At 38.9% G+C, this 27,979-nt stretch overlaps 1 protein-coding gene across 2 annotated transcripts in view; it reads left to right on the top strand.

Moving 5' to 3' along the window:
- LOC126353989 (threonylcarbamoyladenosine tRNA methylthiotransferase) overlaps nt 1-27,979 on the top strand; it is a 107,863-nt gene that overhangs the window by 38,935 nt on the left and 40,949 nt on the right. For both annotated transcript variants that reach the window (XM_050003290.1, XM_050003291.1), the window contains one exon: nt 15,621-15,778. In XM_050003290.1, the coding sequence (XP_049859247.1) occupies nt 15,621-15,778 (158 nt within the window). The remainder of the gene's footprint in view (nt 1-15,620; nt 15,779-27,979) is intronic.

Raw genomic sequence — 27,979 nt, forward strand, 5'->3', positions numbered from 1 at the left:
ACAAAAAACACACAAACACACAGACAAATTTCAAGCTTTCGCAACCGTGGGTTGCGAAAGCTTGAAATTTGTATGTGTGTTTGTGTTCAATTATTAAATATACATACATACCGTAAATAACATCATTAATATGCTACCTTCTTGTAGGTATCACTTTCATTGCTAAATGTTGAATTTCAGTGATGACCCAGCTTTTACATTTGGTCTTGATTGTGGTTATGACATTGTTTCCAGAGAACAGCTACAACAGTTTATGGCAGCCAGAACTGTCAGACCAAGAAAGCAATTGATAGCAGCCATGAATCTTAAACCTTTACAGCAGGAGGTAAAAAAGAATGTTGAAGAAGAGGTGTATTGATATGTAGCACAAATCTCTGCCACCAGTTGAACACACAGGTAATAACAGATTTAGCCAGTTCGGACTTGTGCGAAGCCATCGAACATTAACCCATCACCCAACCAATATAGGTACAACTGACTCCTTCGCCAAGTATAACACCCTGTACCAGAATGTACATTTGGTGGTCACATGACAACAAACCAGTATGTTTGTACTGTTGAAGCCCTAGACACATTGTACACTACAGCAGATAAAGAAGACAAGTGTTCAGTGATGATGTTGTCTCCAGATGTCAATCAGCACAAAAATTCTATGTATGCCATTCAACTGTAGGACGTGGGACAAAGTCCATCACCTAACCCTGGATGAGATCACTACCCAACATGGCCTAGTCTTGACCTGTCACCATACAGAGATACCATCTGCTTAATTAGCTGCCAAGTTCCAGGAGATGACCATCTATGGGGGTGAGACCAACATGTGTGAAAATCCTCCATGGACAAAAGATACCAAGATGTCAAAAAATCTCATTGACAGCATTGTTGACAGCGAGCCTCACTAGGTGCCAGTCGACTCATCTACACCTACATAACTACTCTCCTGTGGGCAGAGAATTACTCAAACCATTTTCACACTGTCTCTGTACTGTTGCACTCTTAAAACAGTGTGCTGAAAAATTAACATGTAGATCTTTCCGTGCAAACTCTGATTTCTCTTATTTTATTAAGACGATCTGATGATCAGCGGCTAACTTTTCTGTAATGTCAAATGCTTATTGTTTCCAGCTGAAGAAGACAATGCTCCTTGATAAGAAAGTGCTTGTGCTGAAAGTCACAAACGGGAAATATATCCAGCTGACATGAACCTGTAGTACCAGCTTAAGTATCAATGACAGAACACAACCCTTCCAATTTGTTGTTTTAACAAAATACATTTTCAACATTATTCTTGTGTGGGACTTTTTGAAGATATCACAAGCAGTTGTACACTGTGAATGATCAGAGCTGCAGATTGACGAAGCTATTCCAACAAGCGCACATAACAAAGATTGCATTGTGTTGTCGCTTGCTGTTGAAGACATCGTATCTCTCAGTCATCAAGGGGACAAGTCTCATTAGTCAATCTAGTTGCTATTGTGAAGCTTTTGTCAATTGCAAAAAAGCTGCTCAAACTTACAAAAGAAATCTACATGCAAGTGATGATCAGAAGTATTGTAGGCAGTCAAGGAGAACTTTGGATCACTGTTATGAACAGCCACAACTCATCACTAAAGGTACATGCATAGGAACTGCCAAACCAGACCAGAAAGGTCAATTTGCAAAGGGACTGCACCTACATGTCATAACCAGTTTTGTCCAACTGTGTGGCATATGCTGTGCTCAGCCAGAAATGAAAGTAACAGAAGTGGGAGCTGTAGATAGTCAAGCATTTGCAAAAAACTAGTGTTTTCGGCACATGGCATGAGTCATTCACATCAGTGTAGTTTCCAGGGAGTGATAGGCACAGCAGGAAGAGTACGGAACAGTAATCAAAGGTCATAGGTTTGAGTCATAGGGCTTTTCAGTATTAAATATATCATAAATAAATAAATTGAAATACTCCCCCCCCCCGACATGAACCATGGACCTTGCCATTGGTGGGGAGGCTTGCGTGCCTCAATGACAAAGATAGCCATACCGTAGGTCCAACCACAACGGAGGGGTATCTGTTGAGAGGCAAGACAAATGTGTGGTTCCTGAAGAGGGGCAGCAGCCTTTTCAGTAGTTGCAGGGGCAACAGTCTGGATAATTGACTGATCTGGCCTTGTAACATTAACCAAAACGGCCTTGCTGTTAAATGATGATGGCGTCCTCTTGGGTAAAATATTCTGGAGGTAAAATAGTCCCCCATTCAGATCTCCGGGCGGGGGACTACTCTGGAGGACGTCCTTATCACGAGAAAGAAAACTGTTATCAGGAGAAACAAAACTGACATTCTACGGATCGGAGCGTGGAATGTAAGATCCCTTAATCAGGCAGGGAAATGAATAGGTTAAAGTTAAATATAGTGGGAATTAGTGAAGTTTGGTGGCAGGAGGAGCAAGACTTTTGGTCAGGTGAATACAGGGCTATAAATACAAAATCAATTAGGGGTAATGCAGGAGTAGGTTTAATAATGAATAAAAAAATAGGAGTGCGGGTAAGCTGTTACAAACAGAATAATGAACACATTATTGTGGCCAAGATAGACATGAAGCCCACACCTGCCACAGTAGTACAAGTTTACATGACAACTAGTTCCACAGATGACAAAGGAATTGATGAAATGTATGATGATATAAAAGAAATTATTCAGGTCGTGAAGGGAGATGAAAATTTAATAGTCATAGGTGACTGTAATTCGACATTAGGAAAAAGAAGAGAAGGGAACATAGTAGGTGAATATTGATTGGGGCTAAGAAATTAAAGAGGAAACCGCCTGGTAGAATTTTGCACAGAAGATAACTTAATCATAGCTAACACTTGGTTCAAGAATCATGAAAGAAGGTTGTATACATGGGAGAGCGCTGGAGACACTGAAAGGTTTCAGATAGATTATATAATGATTAGACAGAGATTTAGAAACCAGGTTTTAAATTGTAGGAATTTTCCAGGGGCAGATGTGGACTCGGGCCACAATCTATTGGTTATGACCTGTAGATTAAAACTGAAGAAACTGCCTAAAGGTGGTAATTTATGGAGATGGGACATGGATAAACTGAAAGAACCAGAGGTTGTACAGAGTTTCAGGGAGAGCATAAGGGAACAATTGACAGGGATGGGGGGAAGAAATACAGTAGAAGAAGAACGGGTAGCTTTGACCGATGAAATAGTGAAGGCAGCAGAGGATCAAGAAGGTAAAAAGACGAGGGCTAGTAGAAATCCTTGGGTAACAGAAGAGATACTGAATTTAATTGATGAAAGGAGAAAATACAAAAATGCAGTAAGTGAAGCAGGCAAAAAGGAATACAAACGTCTCAAAATGAGATGAACAGGAAGTGCAAAATGGCCAAGCAGGGATGGCTAGAGGACAAATGTAAGGATGTAGAGGCTTTATCTCACGAGGGGTAAGATAGATACTGCCTACAGGAAAATTAAAGAGACCTTTGGAGAAAAGAGAACCACTTGCATGAATATTAAGAGCTCAGATGGAAACACAATTGCAAACAAAGAAGGGAAAGCAGAAAGGTGGAAGGTGTATATAGTGGATCTATACTTGGGTGATGTTCTTGACAATATCACGGAAATGGAAGAGAAGGTAGATGAAGATGAAATGGGAGGTACGATACTGCGTGAAGAGTTTGACAGAGCACTGAAAGACCTGAGTCGAAACACCGGGAGTAGACAACATTCCATTGGAACTACTGACAGCCTTGGGAGAGCCAGTCCTAACGAAACTTTACCATCTGGTGAGCAAGATGTATGAGACAGGCGAAATTCCCTCAGACTTCAAGAAGAATATAATAATTCCAATCGCAAAGAAAGCAGGTGTTGACAGATGTGAAAATTACTGAACTATCAGTTTAATGAGCCACAGCTGCAAAATACTAACATGAATTCTTTACAGACGAATGGAAAAACTGGTAGAAGCCGACCTCAGGGAAGATCAGTTTGGATTGCGTAGAAATGTGGGAACACGTGAGGCAATACTGACCCTACGACTTATCTTAGAAGCTAGATTAAGGAAGGGCAAACCTACGTTTCTAGCATTTGTAGACTTAGAGAAAGCTTTTGACAATGTTGACTGGAATACTCTCTTTCAAATTCTGAAGGTGGCAGGGGTAAAATACAGGGAGCGAAAGGCTATTTACAATTTGTACAGGAACCAGATGGCAGTTTTAAGAGTCGAGGGATACGGAAAGAAGCAGTGGTTGGGAAGGGATTGAGACTGGGTTGTAGCCTCTCCCCGATGTTATTCAATCTGTATATTGAGCAAGCAGTGAAGGAAACAAAAGAAAAGTTCGGAGTAGGTATTAAAATCCATGGAGAAGAAATAAAAACTTTGAGGTTCGCCGATGACGTTGTAATTCTGTCAGAAACAGCAATGGACTTGGAAGAGCAGTTGAACAGAATGGATAGTGTCTTGAAAGGAGGGTATAAGATGAACATCAACAAAAGCAAAAGTCGAATTAAGTCGGGTGATGCTGAGGGAATTAGATTAGGAAATGAGACACTTAAAGTGGTAAAGGAGTTTTGCTATTTGAGGAGCAAAATAACTGATGATGGTCGAAGTAGAGAGGATATAAAATGTAGACTGGCAATGGCAAGGAAAGCGTTTCTGAAGAAGAGAAATTTGTTAACATCGATTACAGATTAAGTGTTAGGAAGTCCGTTCTGAAAGTATTTGTATGGAGTGTAGCCATGTACGGAAGTGAAACATGGACGATAAATAGTTTGGACAAGAAGAGAATAGAAGTTTCCGAAATGTGGTGCTGCAGAAGAATGCTGAAGATTAGATGGGTAGATCACATAAGTAATGAGGAGGTATTGAATAGAATTGGGGAGAAGAGGAATTTGTGGCACAACTTGACTAGAAGAAGGGATCAGATGGTAGGACATGTTCTGAGGCATCAAGGGATCACCAATTTAGTACTGGTGGGCTGCGTGGAGGGTAAAAATTGTAGAGGGAGACCAAGAGATGAGTACAGTAAGCAGATTCAGAAGGATGTAGGCTGCAGTAGGTACTGCGAGATGAGGAAGCTAGCACAGGATAGAGTAGCATGGAGAGCTGTGTCAAACCAGTCTCAGGACTAAACAACAAATTGAAATAATGCTCAATTTATTATATTTACTAATATTTGCATAATAGTCATGAAAAGGAAAGGCAAAGGAAAATTCTGGATTGTAAATAAATTTCCAGGAAAGTATTATACTTGCAACATCCATGAGGACTCTGCAAATAACTTTCCTGGAAATGTTTGCAGTTAAAGCAACCAAACAAACAGATTAGTCAAGAATTCTCATTCATTGACGCCAGCTGAAATACTCTTGTTAATGCCACCCATAATATGATACTTACTTTCGTGTGTTGCCTTTATAGATTGCCAGTACCAGTCGACTTTTAAAACCAGACCATGCACCATCAAGGGGCAAAAGTAATTCTCGTGAAACAGTAGGATATGAACTAAGTATCCCACTCGTATACAATGCAATATGCTATAGCATTTTCTGGAAAATAATTACCAGAAGTCTACATGCACCTACAACAGAGTACTGTCTCTTTTGGGCTGAGAATTTAAGAAACAGTGGATGAGTATGTGAAAAAATTTACCAAGGTCGTCATTACTTCATTAATCATGTGATAAAGTGGAGAACAAATTTCTTCTGTTAAGTGTCTCGTGCAGAGGAGAAACAATTCTAGACTTGTACAATGAGATTTGTCAAGATGGAAGAGGATTGCCATTGTGCGGTATTAAAGTGACCCCTGCCCCCAACAAGACTGTGCAATGAGGGAGAACCTTTTATAAATGAAACCAAGTTTGTCTTCCTATAGAAACTTTAAAACAACCATATAAATGTGAAAATGTGTCATTTATAAAGTGTACAAGAGCTCTGTTTCTACAATTAGTGTCACGCCAGCGCGTGTAAAACATCAACTGTCAAATAATAAATGTAATTTTATATACAAAATTCTTGTTTATTCCTCACTATACCTTCCTAGAAATTTATTTGATTTCCAAATTTACCTTTGCCTTTCCTTTTCATGCATTTTATGTAAATATTAATAAATTCAATACATTGAGCATTTTTTCGTTTTATTTGCAATGTAAGGAATATAAAAACTGAAAAAAAAATCCAAATGAGTACTTGACCCCAGGACCCTAGGATTACTATTCTGTACTCTTTCCTCTTCACCAACTGCCGCTTGGATATTATGCTAACAGAAATAGCTCAAGCTGGTCCCAGGCCACACCAAAAATGCTGTTTTTTCTAAACACATGGCCATCTGGAGTTCCAACTTCAGTTACTTTATTTTTGGCCAAGCCCTGCACATACTACAGATCTCGCAGAATTGGTGATTACAGTAGCTTGGTCCCCTTGGTAGTGCCAGTGTCAAGACTCGCACTTCACTACCACTACTGACAACACAGGGGAGGAACCAATACTATAGAACTGCCAATGTCTCCTGGCCTGACCTAAGAACATCGGTGAGTGTTAGCTGCTCTGTGCCAATTTTTGGATGGATTTAAATCCAGAGTGGAGTAAATATGGACCAAACAGCCCTTGTAAGACACTGTATCAACACTGGGGATCATCCACCAATTAGCCAGCACTGATATATGGTGTCACCGACTGAATGGGGATGATGCAGAAGCACGTACAGATGCTGCTGCTAGATGACATCATTAAACCTTCAGAGTCCTTGGTCCTCTGCTGTGGTCCTTGTGAAGAAGAATGATGGCACATGGCATTTTTGCATTGACAAATGAACAAAATCGTGAAAAAAAAATGTCTACCTGTTGCCGCACATTGATGACACCCTAGACTGCCTGTTATGAACATGATGTGAAGTTTTGTGCTACATTGACAACCATGCTTTCATATTTGTACTTGATTTTGAATGAATACAATGTAGTAATTCCCACACAGACAATTTAATATGAGGGCCCTCTTTTTTTCAATCTTCGATAGGCTATAAATAAAAACAAGTTCACAGAAAACAGTTATTTTATTACCAAAAGTTTTGTACACGTATGGTTAATTTTCAGCATATCACCGAAAGATTGAGACATTTATTGAACCTGTGGACAAGCTTTGCAATACCCTCTTCAAAAAATGTTGCCAGCAATGATGTTAGATGAGCATTGATGTTGTTTTGAAGGTCTTCATTGGTATGAAAGTGCTGCCCTCCTAGCCACGATTTCAGTTCAGGGAAAAGGTGAAAGTGCACAGGGTGCCAGGTCAGGACTGTACGGCGGATGATCGAAAATGTCCCATTGAAACTGTTCAAGGAGCCATTGAGTTGTGCCAGCAGTGTGTGGACGAACGTTGTCGTGGATCAACATAGTTCCTGAAGTCAGCCTTCCTCTTCGTTTATTTTGAATTGCTCTCCACAAACGTTGTAAAGTTTCATAGTAAGCAGCGGCATTGTTTGTGGTTTCGGGTCTCATAAACTCTACAAGCAACACACCTTTTTGGTCCCAAAACACGGTAGCCATAAACTTTCTGTTGTTGAATGTTTGTTTGACCTTTTTTGGTTTGTTTGGTGAATTTGGATGTGCATCCAATGTTGTGATTGTTGTTTTGTTTTTGGTGTGTCGTATTGGATCCAGGTTTCATCTCCAATAACAATTGATTTCAAAAAGTTCTCTCCTTCATCGTGGTAACGGTCAAGGAAATTCAAATCTGACGCCATTTGTGACTTTTGTGGCTGTCCGTCAACATTTTTGGAACCCAGTGAGCTCAAAGTTTTTTGTAGCCTAAATGTTCACTAACGATAGAGGGTACGACAGATCTTGAAACTTCCAGAATTTCTATAGACAAAGCAGTTATGGTGAACCTACGATTTTCTCTAACCATTCTGTCAACTCGTTCAACAAGTTCGGCTGTAACAACAGGCTTGCGTTCTTGGCCCCATTCATCATGCACGTCATTTTGGCCATCTTTAAACTTTCGGCACCATTCACGCACAACACCATTAGTCATGAAGTTATCGCAGTGTACTCGGCTCATTCTCCAATGAATTTCTGCTGTGCTATTCTCTTCTGCTTGCAGAAACCGAATTACACTTTGTAATTCACACTTGGGGGGAAGCAACAATGACAGCAGCCGTGTTTACGTGGCTGTAGTGCAACACAGGCTGATGCCTTGTGGTCAGCAGTGGTGGCCTTTGTAGTGTTAGGGTTGCGCAGTAGCCTGCAGTGCACGTCCGTTTTCTGTTGCTTGCATAGTTTCTATACTAAGCGATCGGAGGTTGAATAAAAAACAGGCATCGTAGTTCCACTCTCGATTCTCTTAGTTGAAGCACATACAGCTCATTTAGCCACAGGTGTCCAATACTTTCCACTGTCTCATTTTTACTTCACAAATTGCTTCCTTCAAATATTTAATCGTGAACACAACTATTATACTATTTTCACTTGAAGACTCAATATACTTCAGAATTCAACTTTTATTCACACCTCTTGGCCTCAGCCCAACCAACCACCCTGGCCACTTGCCTCTGACTGCATCACTCTCAAGATATTTCCTTGCTGTTCCCCTGCCATTGGCATGTACTTTTAACTTCCTGATCTTTGTGTACACCAACAGTGTTGCAGTGATAAGCTGCTGGTATCAATATTTGTGGCAAGGTATCAATAATAATACCCTTACAACATGTGTCCAACAAACAGTGCTTTTCCTGTCTTCAGTAATCCTTGTTATTGTTACACAATTTTGGTCTTTATTAATTAAGAGCCAGTTTTGAGTTTAATATTATCTTGAAGTGTCATTCTAAAGTATACGAATATTCTGGGCTGGCAGGTTACACATCTGCACGGTTGCAGATTTTTAACATAAGTAGTTATTACACCTAAATGTACATAATATTACAGATTAGATATTTCTAATTGTGATGTAATAATAAACTCTATCATTGTTACTTTTTGGGAGCAACTATACGCTGTGTTACAGTCCACCTTAGACCGCAGCCAAAATGGTATGTGACAGTATGAAAGATCTTTCTGGTAGCATCCACGAACGAGTTTATTGAATCATTCATACAGATTAGAGAATCCCCTGACCAGTAGTGCTATTTGTCTTTGGATGTTTTCTATTTCATCCATTACTCAGGCACTGTTATGACCTGAAACTGGCTAAAAAATTGACTGTGATCATATGCTCTGAAATCTCTCATTTGGTATCTTTTGCGTAATGGTCACTGACACAAGAATTCAGTTACTCATCTGCCTGAGGTACTGTGACCATTTGCTCTTAAAGTAAATACAGTAATTATCTACCCACCATAGATGAATAACACTCCAGCTTTATAAGTTGATTTATGACATTACCTCTCTCCTAGGAGGTACTGCTGTTTCTCAAAAAACAACTTATTTCTTCTACTGGTGTTGGACCTGGTAGAATAAATCTTGTGACAGAGTTTTGTCAATAGTCCATCTTTCTTCCTCTTAATAAACATAGAAGTTTAAGTGGTTTAATGCAATAATGTCCACACCAACATATTGTAAGAATCACTGGTTTATTTCATGAATATGGTAGAAAGACGTGAGCACACCTCTGTGTCCACTCAGTTCCATGACTTCCAGGAGAAGACAGATTAGGTCTGATTTTCTTTACTTTTAGACAAGTGAAAATGAGACAGCAGGAGGGATAGAATCGCTCATTTTAGTGTCTAAATGAAAACAATTAATACCTTACGTGAAAAAATATTATGAAAATGATACCTAAAAGCACAAAATGGAAAGAATTAGGCTGCAGCCTGGAGAGGTGTGCTGTATTTGCATGCTAAAGCAGTTTTAATTGGAAAAAGTTCAGTTGATATTGAGGCTCTTGATTAGAAAGAACTCCATTATTGAAATGACAATAAGGAACTTTTAGAAACAAAACTTAGGGTAAGGGAGTAAATGGTTGATTGTAACATGAAATTCCATAGCACTGTTCAATAAGAGCTTCAGGGGAGCACAGGCATTAAACAGCATCTCTTTCATTCACATGTCTGAGATTCAGTTTCTTGTTATGTTTGCCCAAAAGTAATATGTACCGACATGCAAAAGAATTTTAATGGTTGACATGGAATACATTGTTGTATTGCATACTTTTTCAAAGATTCCTCATATGACTTTTTCTAATGGAGTCGAATACCTTTTCAAACTGTACAAATATAAAGACTAGTGATGAAATTATTTGATTTTTTTTAAAATGACTAAGCATGTTTATTTGATCTGTACAGCAATTTACTTGCTAAACTGACTTATCCCTTTGTAATCTGCATTTCAGCTTGCATCTTGATTCTGTTAAGGATTATTGGCACCAACACTTTTAAGGCAGTTGATGATGACTCCTTTTTTTTCACAATTTGATGAGGAGTCTTCCTCTCCACTCATGTGGCCTGTTCCCAAAGTTCCAAATCTTTATCAAAAAAGGGTGAAGAAGGCCAGTAGCTGTGTCTCAGTCAGTGGTCAGAAGTTCTTGTGTAGTGTTATCAACTGCTTGGGCATTCATTCTTTAGCTACTTGATGGCTATCTCTTTCCTTTGAAAGTGGCTTCAAGCAAAACAAACATATTTTCCATCATTTCCAGATCACCTTCATCTTCGGCTTGTCTTTCTTGTAGTGACTGTTCATCATTATCTCTGTCCAGCGCATACTTGAAGTTCTCACGCCATTTTGAAAGTTGTGTATCATCATTGGTGAGGAGATGTCCTTGTATGCCCTTTACAAGTTGACTGTGTGTGACTTTCTTTTTGATGAGGGTCCGTATGACATTGTAGAACTGCTTTTAGTTACCAGCACCTGCTGTCATCTCAACCAGTTCTGAGGCCCACTTCCTGCGATTACCATTAACACTTTCACCTCTTGTGTCTTTAGCTTTATATTCCTCGTGTGGTTCAATCTTTTGGAGCCAAGTGTTGTTACTGTTCATCTTTCAGTGTTCATCAATGTCCACCTCTTCATCCCACAAAGGCCCTCAAACAGATTTTCCAGTTCTAGTTTGAATTCTTTGCTACTTTCATTTTTCAGCTTTCCAACATCAAATCTCTTCCTTTGAGTGAGGAAGCATTTTCTTGTAGTGGCTATCTTGATGTGAACATGTGGAATGGTAAGATCAAGGTCACTGTATACGTCAGCTCCCCTTCAGTTTCTCACCATATGTGATGGATTTTCTCCACTTTCTGCTAGATTGGTGTCCTTTTTCATTTTAGAAACTCAGGACCATAGAATATTGCAAGACAAATCGGACTGAAACTCCAAAGCTGGGAACTACATTAAGTGTATTGTAATTCATACTACAAACTTCTGATTAATCAAACAATGGAAAATCCAGGATGGGAACATAACAATACGAGAGAAGGAAAGTTGCTACTCACCATATAGCGGAGATGCTGAGCTGTGGTAGGCACAATAAAAAGATTCACACAATCATAACTTTGGACCATTAAAGCCTTCGTCAGCAGTAGACACACATAAACACACGCCCACACACACTCATGCATGCGCAACTTGCACACATATCTGCAGTCTCAGAGAGCTGAAATTATACTGTGATCAGCAACACCAGCATGATGGGAGTGGCGACTGGGTGAGGGTAAGGAGGAGGCTGGGGTGGGGAGGGGCAGAGATAGCATGGTTGGATTGGCGGACAGTGAAGTGTTGCAGTTCAGACGGAGGGTAGGAGAGAAGGTACGGAGGGGGGAGGGGGAAGTAGCCAAAAGGAGAGAAATAAAAATAAAAGAAATTAAAAGACTGGGTGTGGCAGTGAAATGATGGCTGTGTAGTGCTGGAATGGGAACAGGGAGGGGGCTCTATGGGTGAGGACAGTGACTAAGGAAGGTTGAGGCCAGGAAGGTTACAGGCCCTTAAGCCAAGTGTTAGCAATGATTAACTTATGCTCTTTGCGTAGCTCTACCAGGCGGCTTCTTCTTTCAATCCTTTCCCTCAAGTCCATATTCACATAGTGTTTCTCTTTCTCTTCCATTTCCTACTATTTAATTCCAGTTCTCCATCACTATTAAATTTTTGTCCCCTTTAACTATGTGAATAATTTCTTTTATCTCCTCATACATTTCTTCAATCTCTTCATTTTCTGCAGAGCTAGTTGGCATATAACGTGGGGCTACTGAGGTGGGTGTGGGCTTCATGTCTATCTTGGCTACAACAACAAACAAGCAAACTCCAGGTACAAAAATGCATTCACTATGCTGTTCATAATAGCTTACTGACATTCCCCTTTTCTTATTCATTATTAAACCTGCTACTGCATTGCCCCTATTTGATTTTGTATTTATAACCTTGTATTCACCTGACCAGAAGTCCTGTTACTCCTACCACCAAACTCCACTAATTCCCACTACATCCAACCATAACCAATCCATTTCCTTTTTAAAATTTTCTAACCTACTTGCCCAATTAAGGCATCTAACATTCCACACTCCAAACTGTAGAATGCCAGTTTTGTTTCTCTTGATGGTAACATCCTCTGAATAGTCTCTGCCTGAAGAGCACATAAAAACGTGAAATTTCGTTAGTGATTCATATTTTGGCTTAGAAAAAAAAATTTAAGTATAAGGAAACAACAGTAATTATGCCTGCATATATACTCTGCAAACCACTGTAAAGTGCATGACAGAGGATAATTCCCATTTTACACCTTATCACATATTTTCGCCTTACCATTTCACCTATGTAATGTGAGAAGAATGATTACTCAATTGCCTCTGTGTACGCCATAATAAGTCTAACCTTGTTGTTGTTTTTCCATCAGGATTTATACGTAATAAGGGGTTATAGTATGTTTTTAGATTTCCAACTTAATGCTGGATCTTGAAACTATTTGAGTAGGCTTTTGCAGGATAGTTTGCATCCCATCTACAAACATCGGCTAGTTCATGTTTTTCAGTATCTTTGTGACACACTCCCATGAATCAAACAATCCTGAAGTTCAGGCTTCGCAAATCCTAGAATGAGCGTACTGCAAGAAATGTTCTTTACAGATCGATTACATTTTCCTATAGAATGACTTTCCTAGTACCCAACCAAAAATCTGAAGTCTGTCATCTGGTTAATTTATGGCTAAGCTTCTGCAATCATTTCAAATTTTTATCCCTATAAGTTGTTACATACAGAAATTTGTATCAGTTGACTGATTCAGACTATAATTTTTTGATCTTGTAGTTATAGCATACAATGTTTTTGTATTTTGTGAAGTGCACAAATTTACATTTCTGTACATTTAAAATAAATTGCCTGTTTTAAATCTTATCACGATGTGATGATATTTGTGCCATTCTTTTTATAACTGCATAATCATTAATATACTGTACAATATAAGGATCCCAACACACTTCCCTGTAACACACCTGCAGTTACTTTTACTGCTGTCAGTGATCTCCATCCGAGGTAACTGCTGTGTCCCCCCGTCAAGGGATTTTTCAGTCCAATCACAAATCTTGATTGATATACCATATGACCATACTTTAAACAAAAGTGTGTGTGTGTCCAATGCCTTTTGAATGTCAAGAAACACTATATCTCACTGTCTCAATCCATTGCTTTCAAGATGTCATTTGAGAGAAATGCAAGCCAGATTTCATATGACTTACGTTTTCAGAATCCAGACTGGTTGTCATGGAGGAGGTCATTTCATTCAAGATACCCCAGTACATTTGAGATCAGAATATGTTCTAAGATTCTACAAAAAATGGCTGTTGTAGATATTGGATGGTAGTTTTGCAGATCACTTCTTCTATCCATATTGTAAACAGGTTTGTGAACTGCACTTCCTTTCAACCACTGGGCACAGGTTTTTGTTCGAAGGATCTAAGGTATATTATGGCCAAAAGAGGGGCTAATTAAGTTGCAAATTCTTTATAGAATATGACAGACTTTCCTGCAAGCCCTGGAGTTTTGTAAGTTTTGGTGTAACGGGCAGTTGAAGATGAACCTATTGTTCAGTAGTTACTGTTTCCTTAGAAGTTTCTTTGCAGAGACAGCACACAGTTTAATGCTGTAGTCGCACTGTTTAACTGTTACTAAGAATGGCAGTAAGGCGGTGCACCAAAGTCAATTAACAGAAACTCTTACAGACTTAATATTACTGAGACAGGTAAAGTGCATATTAAATCTGTAGTGGGACCAAGAAGCTCAGTAAAACATTAATGATTAACTATCCAACATTCTCTGAATCCACAGAGGTGTTCAAGGCTGCATTGTATTGTCCCCAGTGTGCAATTTTTTTCCCTAAGAAAATATTGCAGATAGCAGTGATAAACATTGGAGCTAAAGTGAAAAATCAATAGTTTATGTGCTGTTGACATAGTACTTATGGTTAACAATAAACAGGATCTTTAAACACTTATAGTGTTGCTCAATTCAGCAACAATTTATTGTTATTATTATTATTATTATTATTATTATTATTATTATTATTATTATTAAGCCATAATGGTTCTTAGGCGTAGAGTGGGCAGTATGAGCCACTGTGCTAAGTCATCAGAAGTAATTGTCCACTGTCGTTTTGTTTCCATATCACTTGGAATATTGTTAAGCTATATTTTATATTGGCATCCAAGAGGTCGCATCATCATCATCATCATCATCATCTTCATAATTACTACTACTACTACTACTACTACTACTACTACTACTACTACTACTATTACCACTTTCGTAGCTGAATGGTTAGGGTCGCAGTCTTTAGAGCAGAAAGACTTGCGCTTGATTTATGGTACATCCTCACAACTTTACTGACATTAGGGACTGGTGGTATACCAGTCACGTGTCCCACGATGATAGATCGCTCGTACTGCATTGTAGGCAGCATTCAGCTAGTTGAACAAGTCTAAGACCTAATCTGTGAGTGGTGGTTATGTAACAGAGGTCTTGTATTTGTTAATTATTTTTCCTCATCAAATATTCCTTGCCCTGGTGCCAAGTAGTGCATTTTAGGTTTCAAGCACTCCTCACTGCCATAGCCAGTACAAACTAAAGTGAAAAACTCAGTTCAGCTGATAAATTTAGATAAAAGAAGTAGTTAAACAGCTTTCATTTATTCAGTCTCAACAGTACTTATTGTGAAAATTAATGCTGTCAAGCAGATACACATTTTGGAAGAAAACAGTACAATGAATTCCTTGATCTACAAAATATGTGTGTAGTTGAAAGGGGGAGCAACAAGGAGCATGTTTAGAAACAGCTTACATAAAGTGCAAACAATATTTCAGAGAGGAACCAAGTATGCGCAGTGGTACCCAAAGATGGCAGTTTCGTGTTAACAAGTCATTATTGTCTGGTAGTACGCCAAAGAACAGTTATGCTTGTTGTAGAATAGAGTTGCATAACATTCTCAGCTACTTGAAGTTGGTTAATGAGGAGTGTGATAAGGATAATGAGAATTGATGTTTCAGTGTAACAAAAATTTGTAGTCCAACTGGAAGGAAGTAAGCACCACCTGTTAACTTTGATAGAGGGATGGTTACTGTGTTGTACTGTCATTAGTGTGTCGAAACTGAATTGATTACTTCTGAGTAATGTTGACAACTGTGGTGTTATTGTGATTTAAATTATTACTTTATTTATGTGTTTATATTTTCCTTTATGTTTCAGAAATGAAATAGAAGCAGGTCAGAAACTAGGAAAACATGTTGTAGTTGCTGGCTGTGTTCCACAGGGTGCTCCAAAGTCTGATTTTCTATCTGGATTAAGTGTAATTGGTGTGCAACAAATTGATCGTGTTGTAGAAGTAGTTGAAGAAACATTAAAAGGTATTGTAGTATACTTCATGGGTACTTGTTCATTACAGTATTTCGTGTAGCTTTAAGTTCTTAAAAATTATGATAAAATTTGAAGACAATGTGGTAGGATGAGCTTAATAATTGCACTGGAAAGTTGTGGGTGGACATGTAGAAACTGTTAGAACTTGGCATCAAATTTTAAGACTTTAATCACCATTACTTCTTGTTTTAGAGATAATAAGTGGAGAGAGAGAGAAATGAATCAGCCAGGAGTAATAATAAAATAGAAAGTTTCCTGCAATCAGTGGAGATTAAAGAGGTCCAAGAAATAATGGTGAAATGCGGATGATGATGATCATTATGCTGATATTACAAAAGTTTCTTGTTCTATGAAGTTTCAAAGTTTTCTTTGTTACATTTATTTATGTAAATCAATGAATACCAGAATGGCTGCATCAACAGCCCCATTGTTATTTTATCCTTAAACAGTTTCTTGCTGGTGTAGAGTTGCCACATTTAAAGCCTTAGAATGTAGTGGTGTGCCTTGTTCAAATGCATGGATCCACACATGAATTTACTCACTTGTGCTAAATTGAACTGTTCCCTTACAACTGCTAAATTTTGTTCAATCTTCTGATTTCTATTACAAGATGTTTGACTAATTTTTAATCTACCTGACACATTTAGTAATGCTTAACCAACAAAGTGGATCATTCCATACCAAGTGGGCCAGGAAAAAAAAAAAAAAAAGAAAAAGAAAAGGTTGATCAGGCATCTCAGAAAAATTTGATATTTGCTGTATGAATTCCCTCCTGTTTGGTGGACTCAAAAATAATTTTTAAAAATTTTTATTGGTTATCAGCACACACTGGACTATATATTAAAATCATGATCACCTAGCTGAATTTAATACTTAATATATTTTTAAAGGCACAAAGTTTTTGGTCCCAAATTTAAAAAAAAACTCTTTTTATACAGTATTTTTCCAAAGGAGGAGTAATTTCTCAGCCATAATATTTTTTGTGCTACTTCACTACACGAATAGATACTTTAGAGTGTAGTAGATAGCATCTGCAAGTCTGGACAGGCTCACAGACATGCCTGTACAAGTCAGTGTGTTGTCTTTCCCCTTCCACCAACATCTGTTCACTCATACTCAGTTAACAATGAGCTCTTGAAGTGTGCAGTTGAACAATGGAGTCTTTGCTCTGTTGTTGTTCTTAACATTAAATGTGTATATGAAGTGTTTCCTAAAGACATTACTTTAATACAAGATTACAGTGAAGAAGAAAGTGTTATTTTGCTTACGAGTTGGCTCAGAGGTTAAATCAACTTGTAATCACCATGAAATTAAATAATTAAAGAAATTTAATCACCTTTTTGACCAGTCTTTCTTAGACCCTTATAACATATCTACGAAGCGTATAACAAAAGATCTGAAAGCAATAAAATTTGATCATTATTCTAAAGATAAAAGCCCTTTTATCAATATAATATCAGGAAAGTGATTGTGTCCATCATGTTATTCTAAGATATTTATCATTAACAAAGAAAGGGATAGTGATAGTTCAGATAAGTAATTTTGTCACTCATCAGAATCTATAAAAAAAAGTGGATTTAGCTTGTGAAATTCTAAGTGAATTGCCTGCTAGTAAAATTAGAAAACTAAGTTAAGAGAAAAGACCTTTTGCATTGAATGCAAAAAGTGACAAATTGGCAACTACTGCCAAAAAAATTTGGAAGTTTCATTTAAAAAGAAAAGTTGCACAAAGCCAGATGAAAGTTCTAAAAATTCTCTGACTGAATATGATGATTGAAAGAAAAACTAAATGTCATATTTCAAACAAAGAGGATAAATTTAAAATTATCAGTATACCATCAAATCCTTGAAGTTGAGCAAAAGTTAGGGATGAATTTAATGTCGCAGAATGTTTGGTTAAATTAACAAGGAAGTTACTAAAAGTAGGGAATTTTATCTTCATTAAAAAGAAAAATTCATATAATTTCATAGATGAAAACATGATCAAATAGGGTATTAGGTTTTATGAAAATGACAATAACAGCCGTTTGATGCCTAGCAAAAAAATATTGTGTTTTTGTTAAAGAAAATGCTACTAGGTTCAGAGACAAAAAAGATTAATATTGTTTAATTTAAATGAGCTATTCACAGAATTCAAAAAAGAAAATCCTGAAATTAAAACTGGAAGGTTAGGATTTTGCAAGTTGAGATCAAAATAGTGTATTCTTGTAGGGGCAGATGGCACCCAAAGTTACTGCATTTGTTTGTATCACCAGAATGTAAATTTGGTGATAGTTTGAGCCAGTCTTAGAGTTGACTATAAAGATCTTTTGGAAGTTCTGGTTTGCAGTATTGACAGTTACAGTTTTGTGATCATGGGAAAATGTCAAGTCTGTCCAGGCAAGCAAGCTGCCCTTGATATCAGAAGTATCGGAAGAAGATGATTTAATGCATGACAGTATAGAATATGAACAATGGGTGATACAATGCAAAATGGAAATAGTGACAATTATAAAACCATGAGAAGAGTTCTTTGAAATGTTGGTAGCTATCCTTGAAAACATTAAAATGCACCATTTAATGCCAAAGCTCAGAGTAAATTTCTAAGACACAACGAAAACCTTGGCAGTTGATAAATGTTTAGTTCTTGCTGGCTTTTCTAAAAATTATTCCTTTGTTGTTCAATATGAAGTACAAGGGACCATTGGGTAAACAAACAGCCCATAGTTCACCCGTTTGTGTTCTTATTTATTTATTTTTATTTATTGTTCCGTGGGACCAAATTAAGGAGAAGTCTGCATGGTCATGGAACGAGTCAATACATGGAATTATAACACGATAGTAGAAACAGATAAAATGAAATATAAAAAACATATTCAGGTGATAAGTCTTAAGTTTAAATAAAGAAAATCAACAATGTAACACTGGAACCCGCTTAATTTTTTAGCTCTTCCAGGAGCTGCTCGACAGAATAGAAGGAGTGAGCCACGAGGAAACTCTTTAGTTTAGACTTAAAAGTGTTTGGGCTATTGCTAAGATTTTTGAGCTCATGTGGTAGCTTATTGAAAATGGATGCAGCAGATACTTCACTCCTTTCTGCACAAGAGTCAGGGAAGTGCATTCCACATGCAGATTTGATTTCTGCCTAGTATTAACTGAGTGAAAGCTGCTAAGTCTTGGGAATAGGCTAGTATTGCTAACAGCAAACAACATTAAAGAAAATATATGCTGTGAGGGCAATATCAGAATTCCAAGACTATTGAATAGGGGTCGACAAGAGGTTCTCGAACTTACACCACATATAGCTCGAACAGCCCGTTTTTGAGCCAAAAATACCCTTTTTGAATCAGAAGAATTACCCCAAAAAATAATACCATACGACATAAGTGTATGGAAATATGCGAAGTAGACTACTTTTCGTGTTGAACTGTCGTCACTTATTTCAGATACTGTTCTAATGGTAAATAAAGCAGCATTTAGTTTCTGAACAAGATCCTGGGCGTGGGCTTTCCACAACAGCTTACTATCTGTCCGAACGCCTAGGAACTTGAACTGTTCCGTCTCACTTATAATATGCCCATTCTGTCTGATCAAAATATTGGTTCTTGTTGAATTGTGAGTTAGAAACTGTAAAAACTGAGTCTTACTGTGATTTAGCATCAAATTATTTTCCACAAGCCACGAACTTATTTCATGAACTACATTATTTGATTCTATTTCAGTATTACGCACAAGATCCTTCACTACCAAGCTGGTGTCATCAGCAAACAGAAATATTTTGGAATCACCTGTAATACTAGAAGGCATATCGTTTATATAAATAAGAAACAGCAGTGGACCCAGCACCGACCCTTGGGGAACGCCCCACTTAACAGTGCCCCATTGGGACTGAACATCACTACCACTCTCAATATTACAGAGAATTACCTTCTGCTTTCTGTTTTTAAAGTAAGAGGGAAACCAATTATAAGCTACTCCCCTTACTCCATAATAGTCCAACTTCTGCTGTAATATGTTGTTGTCAACACAGTCAAAAGCCTTTGTTAAATCAAAGAAAACACCTAGCGTTCGCAACCTTTTATTTAATCCGTCCAAAAACCTCACAGAGAAAAGAGAATATAGCATTTTCAGTTGTTAAACCGTTTCTAAAACCAAACTGTACATTTGACAGCAAATTATGTGAATTTAAATGCTCCAGTAACCTTATATATACAACCTTCTCGATAACTTTAGCAAACACCGATGGCATAGAAATAGGTCTAAAATTGTCAACATTATCCCTGTCTCCCTTTTTATAAAGTGGCTTCACTACCGAGTACTATTATAAAGATCAAGATAAACTAGAGAGATACAGTTTTTATGTCATAAGTGGCTACCCTGAACACAACGCTATTCTCTTGCATGCTCTTAAACTATGATTAACAACTACATGAAACAACAACACTGTTCCATAAGCAAACTGATGTACTACTCTGATGGTGCTGCAACCCAATATAAAAACAAAACCAAAAAAATTATTAACACCCCTTTCACAAAGAATACCATGGACTTGATTCAGAATGGCCTTTTTTGCATCGTGCCGTGGGAAGAATGTATGTGATGGTGTCAGGGGTACAACAAATTGACCTGTCACAAAAGCTTGTCTGCAGCGGACCTATGAAAACCAGATCTTGACACCTCAAGAAATGTTTAAATTCTGTAAAGAACAGCTAAAAGGGATTATTTATGTTTTTGTAAAATATGAGACAGTACAAGAAATCTATGCGTGTCTTGGAGGAAAGATTCAACACTTGTCAGAAGATTAAAGGCTCCTTATCTTTTCATTGTTTTATACTTCAGTCACACAACTTGCTCAAGTGTAAGTTCACATCAACATCCCCTGATAGTGAACTTCATCAGTATGGACAACTTGTACCACTGACACTTCAAAATAAGAACATAATGGCTTGTGTTTGTGCCAAGTAGTTGTGGATTACTGAAGTTGATAATATTGATTGTCAAAACCAAGACATGCAGGTTACATTTTACCACATACCAGGACCAAGTTAAAAAGTTTAAAAGGCTCAAGTCTGGATGCCAGTTAAAAATGTACTGAGGAAGCAGTTTCCCCTGGAATTAACAACTGCAACCGGTTGAACTTTTAAAATAACTGCCAAACTCAGTAAAGAAATTTCTTCATTGCTCAATGAACGACATAGTAAAAACAAGTAAGGTAAGAACGAGTGAAGGTAATTAGTTGAGTCATTTTAAAAAGTGTTCATAGACATGTTTAAATTATGTAACTTATACACTTTATCCATTAGTACAGATATTGCACATATTATGAAACATATTTTTGGTTCATATTGGTAATATTTTTCTTAACATCTCCTTAAGTCTCAAAGATGAAATTTATATTGAAGTATGATATCATAAAGATATATTAAGAGTGTAATTTTCAATTTTTTATCTGGTCCCCTAACAATGATATTGCAGGCCAAAGAATGAAAAAATTCAAAACATCTGGTTTTTTTTAAATAGTTTTTTTTAAGTGTAAGCTTTTCATTGTTGATACTTAATAAAAAGTAGCTGTACTCTGTAGTGTAGTAGAACAAAAAATATCAAGGCTGAGAAATTACTCTTTCTTTGGAAAAATACTGTTCAAAAATATAGCCATTAAAATATATTAAGGAATGCATTCAACTAGGTACTCATGGTTTTAATATATAGCCCAGTATGTGCTGAACTACATGCTTTTTATTTGAAATGTCTGGAGCAACCCATTACTGAATAATTTAAAAAGCACAGAGTCTTGTAAGTGCGAAAGAATGCTTTGGCCTGAAACAAAAGTGGCCACTGTTTCTAAATGATAACAATAAAAAAATTTAAAAATATTTTTGAGTCCACCAAATATGAGGGAATTCACCCAGTGAATATAATTTTTTTCTGAGATGGTTAAGCAAGCAGTGCTGATCCACTTGGTATGGATTGGCCCAAAGCAAATATATTTCCCATTGCTATTCATACATGAAGGGGGCGACAGAAGAAAGTACTAACCCTTAGTTTAGTAAGGATTAGTCTGACCACACTATCTGCACCACATGCTGCAAATAAGTAGTACCACACAAACACTTAAAAACACTATTTACTTTATAAAATGTCTTCCTATTATACTTACGTTCTTGTCTTAGAATTTAAATAAACATATTATGTGCAGTAATTCAAAATATTCCTTCATGAGTCAGCACTTTCATCTACCTGTAGCATACCAACCTGGCCCATGTGCCTTTGTGTCATAAGTCTCATAGAATTTCTGCTATATTTTTTTTTCCTATGCTTATTGATAGTGATGACCTGTTATTCAGTTATGTTCACAACACTGTATAATTTGGTGTTCATTTTCTCTTCAAATTAAATAAGGCACAATTTAGTTTGCTGATCAACTTATAACACATGTATCTCTTTGTACAGGTCAGTAAGTGACACAAACTCAAAGAATTTTTCATCCTTTTCTATGTTGTAGTAATCAAGAAAATAACTGCCTATGGTGGATACTCAGTTCAAAATTCACCAGATTAACACAGTTAGTAAGTTAGTTGATAATTTCATATTCCATGGCTCACTTGTATGATTAATCGTAATGATGTGGAATGAGTCATTTTACGTTCACATTACAAATTCATATGTAAATATAGCTACATGCTGAGCCTCAACAAATTAATCATTTGTAGTGCTGTTGTGAGTTAATTATTCTTACCCATCACGTTTTATGCTTTACAAAATTAGAATCTCTTCTGTAGAGTAGTCATCAAGAAGGAAATTTTTTAAGTTTGTTTTCAAATTTAACCATACTATCTGTCAGACATTTTATGGCATTGTTAGAACTGATTAAAAAAAATTGGTTTGTGCATTGTGTACTTCCTTTGCTGCTAAAGACAACCTTAATTTGGAATAATGAATGTCATTTTTTTTCTTCTGGTTGTAATTATGTACACCATTGTTCCTTTTGAACTGGAGGGGTTATTTACAACCAACTCCATGGGGGAACAAATATACTGTGAGGCAGTTGTCAGAATGCATAACTCCTTAAGTAGATGTTTGCAAGATGACCCTGGTTGAGCATGATATACGTTTCTTACCAGATGTTTTTTAGTAATGCACTCCGTCTTTTGTAAAGTTTATCTACCATTCCATATGACATTATTGAATAGCAAAGTATATCACCTTACTGATTTGTCTCTCCACAAGATTTGAAATCATTATAAATGCAAATGCAGCTGAACTAAGTTATTTTAGAAGTTCCACAATTTTTTTCCATTTAAATTTTTGTCAATATTGACATTTTAAATTTTTTATGTTTCCACCCTAGTTATTATTTTCTCACCAAGTATTACACTAATCATTGATGTAGTACCTCTAGCTATGAAGAACTGAATATTTTGTATCTGCATGAAATTGAGAGAGAGAGCATTCATCGAAAACCACTTAAAAGAACACTACGAGCAGTACAAATATAAGATCCACAAAGAATCAGGATATCAAAAGCAGAAAGAATCAGCCAACAGATACGAGGTTCTGATAATGTTTCAAAGCCTTGCTGGTCAGTCGTAATAAGATCGGAAACAATGAAACAGAAAGTAAAATTGATAATGTACAATTAACTGTTAATAATGATGATATCTCTGATCCCCTTCTAGTTAGCAATATTTTTAATAATTGATTCATAGATATTGTCAAAAATGATGTCTCTCTGAAACAGGATATACAGCACACATTTGAGTCCAGTAACAAACAGAACTGCAGTACACTACCTGCAGTAAGCACATATGACATTCTGTAGTTTCTCAAATTCTACAGAAGTGCAGGAAATTTGGGGAATGATGCCTTATGTGGTGCACCTGTTATCCATAGGACCTTTAGATTTGATCTCCTGCACCTTTTCTTGTCATGGCTTTACATCTCCACCTGCAATTCAACTATTTGCCGACAACACCTTTGGGGGTATGTCATCTAATTCTGTTGTCTCCTGTCCTCTTTCACTCCCATGACAATATTTTGTATTTCTCTGCACCCAATATCCAGCACGGTAGTCATTCTGTTGTGATGGGGTCCTCATGTAACCATTTGGTGGCAGCCCCCAGACAACACAGGGATCATGCTGCTGATGCCTTAGTTGTAAACTCCCCATGTATGCCAAGGAGTAGCTGTCTGTCTTCCTGGGTCATCAGGACTCCCAGCAATGGCCATCATGCCAGGTGGCCTTTGCTGTGGCTGGGTGGTGCCTGTGGGGAGAGCCCCTTATCAGAGTGGGGGGCATCAGGGTGGATGACCCACACTGAAGTGGACCTAGCCATCTTTTTCTGGGGACCGAATGGTCCCAGCAGTCTCTAAGAAAGAAAAGGTTGATTTCAATGCTGACAGGTGTGACCCCAAATTGTTCCCCTCGCCAGCAACACCTTGGGAGGAACGTAAGGCTTCAGAACGACAGGATCCACCCATATTCGCCTCATTACTTAGTGTGCAGCAGAACTGTTAGGAACTCCTTTCTGGATACGAAGCCTCTGCTTTTTGTTGAACACTTGGAGGATAAGTTTGGGGAAGTGACAGCACTGTCCAAAATGCGCAGTGGGTCAGTTTGATTCAGACAGTATTCCCCACCCAGTCCCGGGTGTTACTCGCTTGTGACAAGCTGGGTGATATTCGTGTTTTGGTCACTCCCCATAAAAGTCTCAACATGGTCCAGGGAATTATTTTTCATAGTGAGCTCCAGTTGCAGACTGATGATGAGCTGCATGCCAATTTAGAACTATGGGGTATTCGTTTCGTCCAGTGCATTTGCAAGGGAGCCAAAGACAATAGAGTTGTTACCGGTGCCTTCATCTTGGCCTTTGAGGGTGATTCGTTACGTGAAAAGTTCAGGGTGATAGTAGACTGCTGTGACGCCAAACCTCATTATCCTCCCCCTATGCAGTACTTTTAAGTGCTGGAAATTCAAGCACATGTTCTCCTGGTGCAGACATTTGCTGCATCTGAAGACTCCATGTGTGCCTCCTCCCACCTCTCTGAACTGTGGAGAGCATCATTCCCCCTGCTCACTGGACTGCCTGGGTCTCCAAAAGGAGCGGAAAATTATGGAGTACAAGACCCTGGACAAATATGAAAGGATCATCTAACATTACTCAAGCTGGGTGGGGACAAGTCGTCTTCTGTTGCTCCGAAAGCTTCAACTTCGGGAATATGTGCCCCCCCCCCCCCTCCCCCCAATTGCTGAGGACATTGGTCCCCACCCCAGCTGGAGAAGAAGCAGAAGAAACAGCCTCCTCTAGCCCCTCTCAACCAGAATGGTTCCCTTGGGACCCTACCTTCCACACCCCCCACCTGCCCCAGTTGCCAAGTGGACACCAACCAGTGGCTGAAAGAGCCATTGGCTGCTGGTCAAAGGGCTTCACAGTCTTCCTCTGTCCCTGAAACTACTTCCAAAAAGCCCTCCCAGCAAGCCCCTAAGGAGCAGCGAGAGGACTAACCACCAAAGAAGAAGTTGACTAAGGAAAAGGAGCCTACAGTGGCCCCCGCACCAGCACTGTCCCACAGCTCTGTGTCTGAGGACAAGGTGGATATTCTGGCATCCCCTGAGGACCTAGATCTCGCTGATGCCTCGGATGGAATGGTACTGGATGCCAACACTCAGCCGGTGGCGGCAGGTGATCCACCTCCAGTGGAACTACTGCAGTGTTTTCTCCCACCTGGCTGAGTTACATCAACTTTTAAGCATTCACCTGCATTTTGCATTGTCCTTCAGAAAATCTGGTTTCCTGCAATACGGATCCCCATCCTTTGTGGCTATCGGGGGTACTACGAAAACCATACTGCCTATGGAGGAGTTTGCATCTTTGTCCTTGCCTCTGTCTGTAATGCACTTGTACCCCTTCAAACACCTTTAGGAGCAGTGGCTGTCAGTATGAGGACAATGCAGGAAATTACTATCTGTAACATCTAGCTCCCTCCAGATGGTGACACACCACCCATGTATTGGCTGCACTCATTTCGCAGCTCCTCCCACCATTTCTCCTTCTGGGTGATTTTGACACCCATAACCCATTATGGGATGGAGCCAAGGTTACTAGCCACAGCAAAGACATTGAGGACTTACTAACTCAACTTGACCTTTGCCTCCTAATGCAGGTGCCCCCACATGTGGCACATGGCACATATTCGGCCATTGATCTCTCAGTTTGCAGTCCTAGCCTTCTCCCATCTATCCGCTGGAGTGCACGTAATGACTTGTGTGGTAGTGACCACTTTCCACTCATCCTGTCCCTACCCCACCATCCCTCACCTCTACACTTGCCCACGTGGGCTCATCCCAAGGCTGACTGGGACACTTTCACATCCACTACCACCTTTGACCTTCCATTGCATGCCACTGTCGATGATATGATTCACACCATCACTAATATCATTATTGCCGCAGCTGAATTGGTATTCCCTTGTTCTTCCAGATGCCCCCAGCAGAAGTCAGTGCCTTGGTGGTTGGCTGAAATTGCTGCGGCCATTAGAGACTGTAGGCTGCCCCTCCAACGTCGTAAGTGTCACCCCTCCCTGGAGAACCTTACTGCTTTCAAACGAGTCCATGCCCAGGTTCGCCTCCACATCAAACAAAGGAAGCAAAAGTGTTGGGAATGCTGTGTCTTCACCATTGGAACACAAACCTCCCACTCCCAGGTTTGGTCGAACCTCCACCAACTTTACGACTATCAGACCCACTGTAGGTGTACCTGGAATTTCCACAGATCGAGCTGTATCTGCTGATCCAGACGCAGTTGCAGAGTGTCTTGTTGAGCATTATGCTCGCATCTCTGTGCCTGAAAATTACCAAACCGCCTTTCGTATTCTCAAACAGTGAGTGGAATGACTTTTCTTTTCCTCCATGCCACCCTGAGCCATATAATGCTCCCTTCAGTGAGTGGGAATTTATCAGTGCACTTGCTGACTGCCCTGACACATCCCCTAGCCCAGACCAAATCCATTCGCAAATGTTGAAACACTTGTCAGCAGATTCCCAGTGCCACTTCCTTGTTGTCTTCAACCGCATCTGGAGCGATGGCAAATACCCATCGCAGTGGCGAGAAAGTATTATCGTTCCAGTGCTAAAGCCTGGTAAGAACCCACTAGATGTTGATAGCTATCAGCCTCACATATGGTGAGCTGGCAGCTGTGTTGGCTTCTTGAGTCTTGGGATCTTCTGGCTCCGTCCCCAGGTGGTTTCCGCCAAGGGCACTCCACCATCGACAACTTGGTGCACCTGGAGTCTGCCATTCAATCGGCATTATCCTGGCGACAACACCTGACTGCCATCTCTTTTGAGCTCACAAAGGCCTACAATATCACTTGGCAACACCACATCCTCGCTACTCTGCACAATTCAGGTCTCCGAGGCCCACTCCCAAATCTTATGCAGAACTTTTTGTCACTCTGCACTTTCAGAGTACGTGTTGGTGCTTCCACAGTGCACCCTATATACAAGAGAATGGGGTCCCACAGGGCTCTGTTCTGAGTGTTCCACTCTTTTTAATTGCCATCAGTGGTCTTGCATTAGCAGTAGGATCATCAGTATCTCCCCTCCTATTTGCTGACAGTTTTTTTATTTCCTTCTGCTCCTCTTCTATTGTTGTGGCTGAACACCAGCTGCAGGGAACTGTACAGAAGGTGCAGTCATGGGCCCACACTCACAGCTTTCAGTTTTCGACTGCTAAAACTTACATCATACGCTTCTGTCATCGTCGCACTGTCCACTCCCATTCAGAACTTTACCTAGATGACAAGCTACTAGACATAGTGCAGACTTACCGCTTCCTGGGACTGGTCGTCGACACCTGCTTAACTTGGCTTCCCCACCTTCGTCAGCTTAAGGGGACCATACGGTGGTTCAGGTCGAAAAAAATCAACTTTTGGTTTTCATCATAGATTAAGCTTTTATTTAAGTACTCTGAAAAGAATTTTGCTGATAAAAATTGTTTTCGAGCATTTAAAGAGCATTTTCCTACCACGCGTGTTTATGTGCCATGCCCACTATCTGTCACCCACTTTTCTGCATATAATTTAGATCTTTATATCCTCTACATTGCACGTTAGGGATTATAGTGTGTTGGCTCTCTTGTCCTTGTAATGCAACGGTTGGTATTCTTTTGTTTCTGCTGTTTGTAATCAAGATGCTTTCAAACACATGGTTAGTT

The sequence above is a fragment of the Schistocerca gregaria genome, chromosome 3 (assembly GCF_023897955.1).
Source record: "Schistocerca gregaria isolate iqSchGreg1 chromosome 3, iqSchGreg1.2, whole genome shotgun sequence".
NCBI classification, from domain to species: domain Eukaryota; kingdom Metazoa; phylum Arthropoda; class Insecta; order Orthoptera; family Acrididae; genus Schistocerca; species Schistocerca gregaria.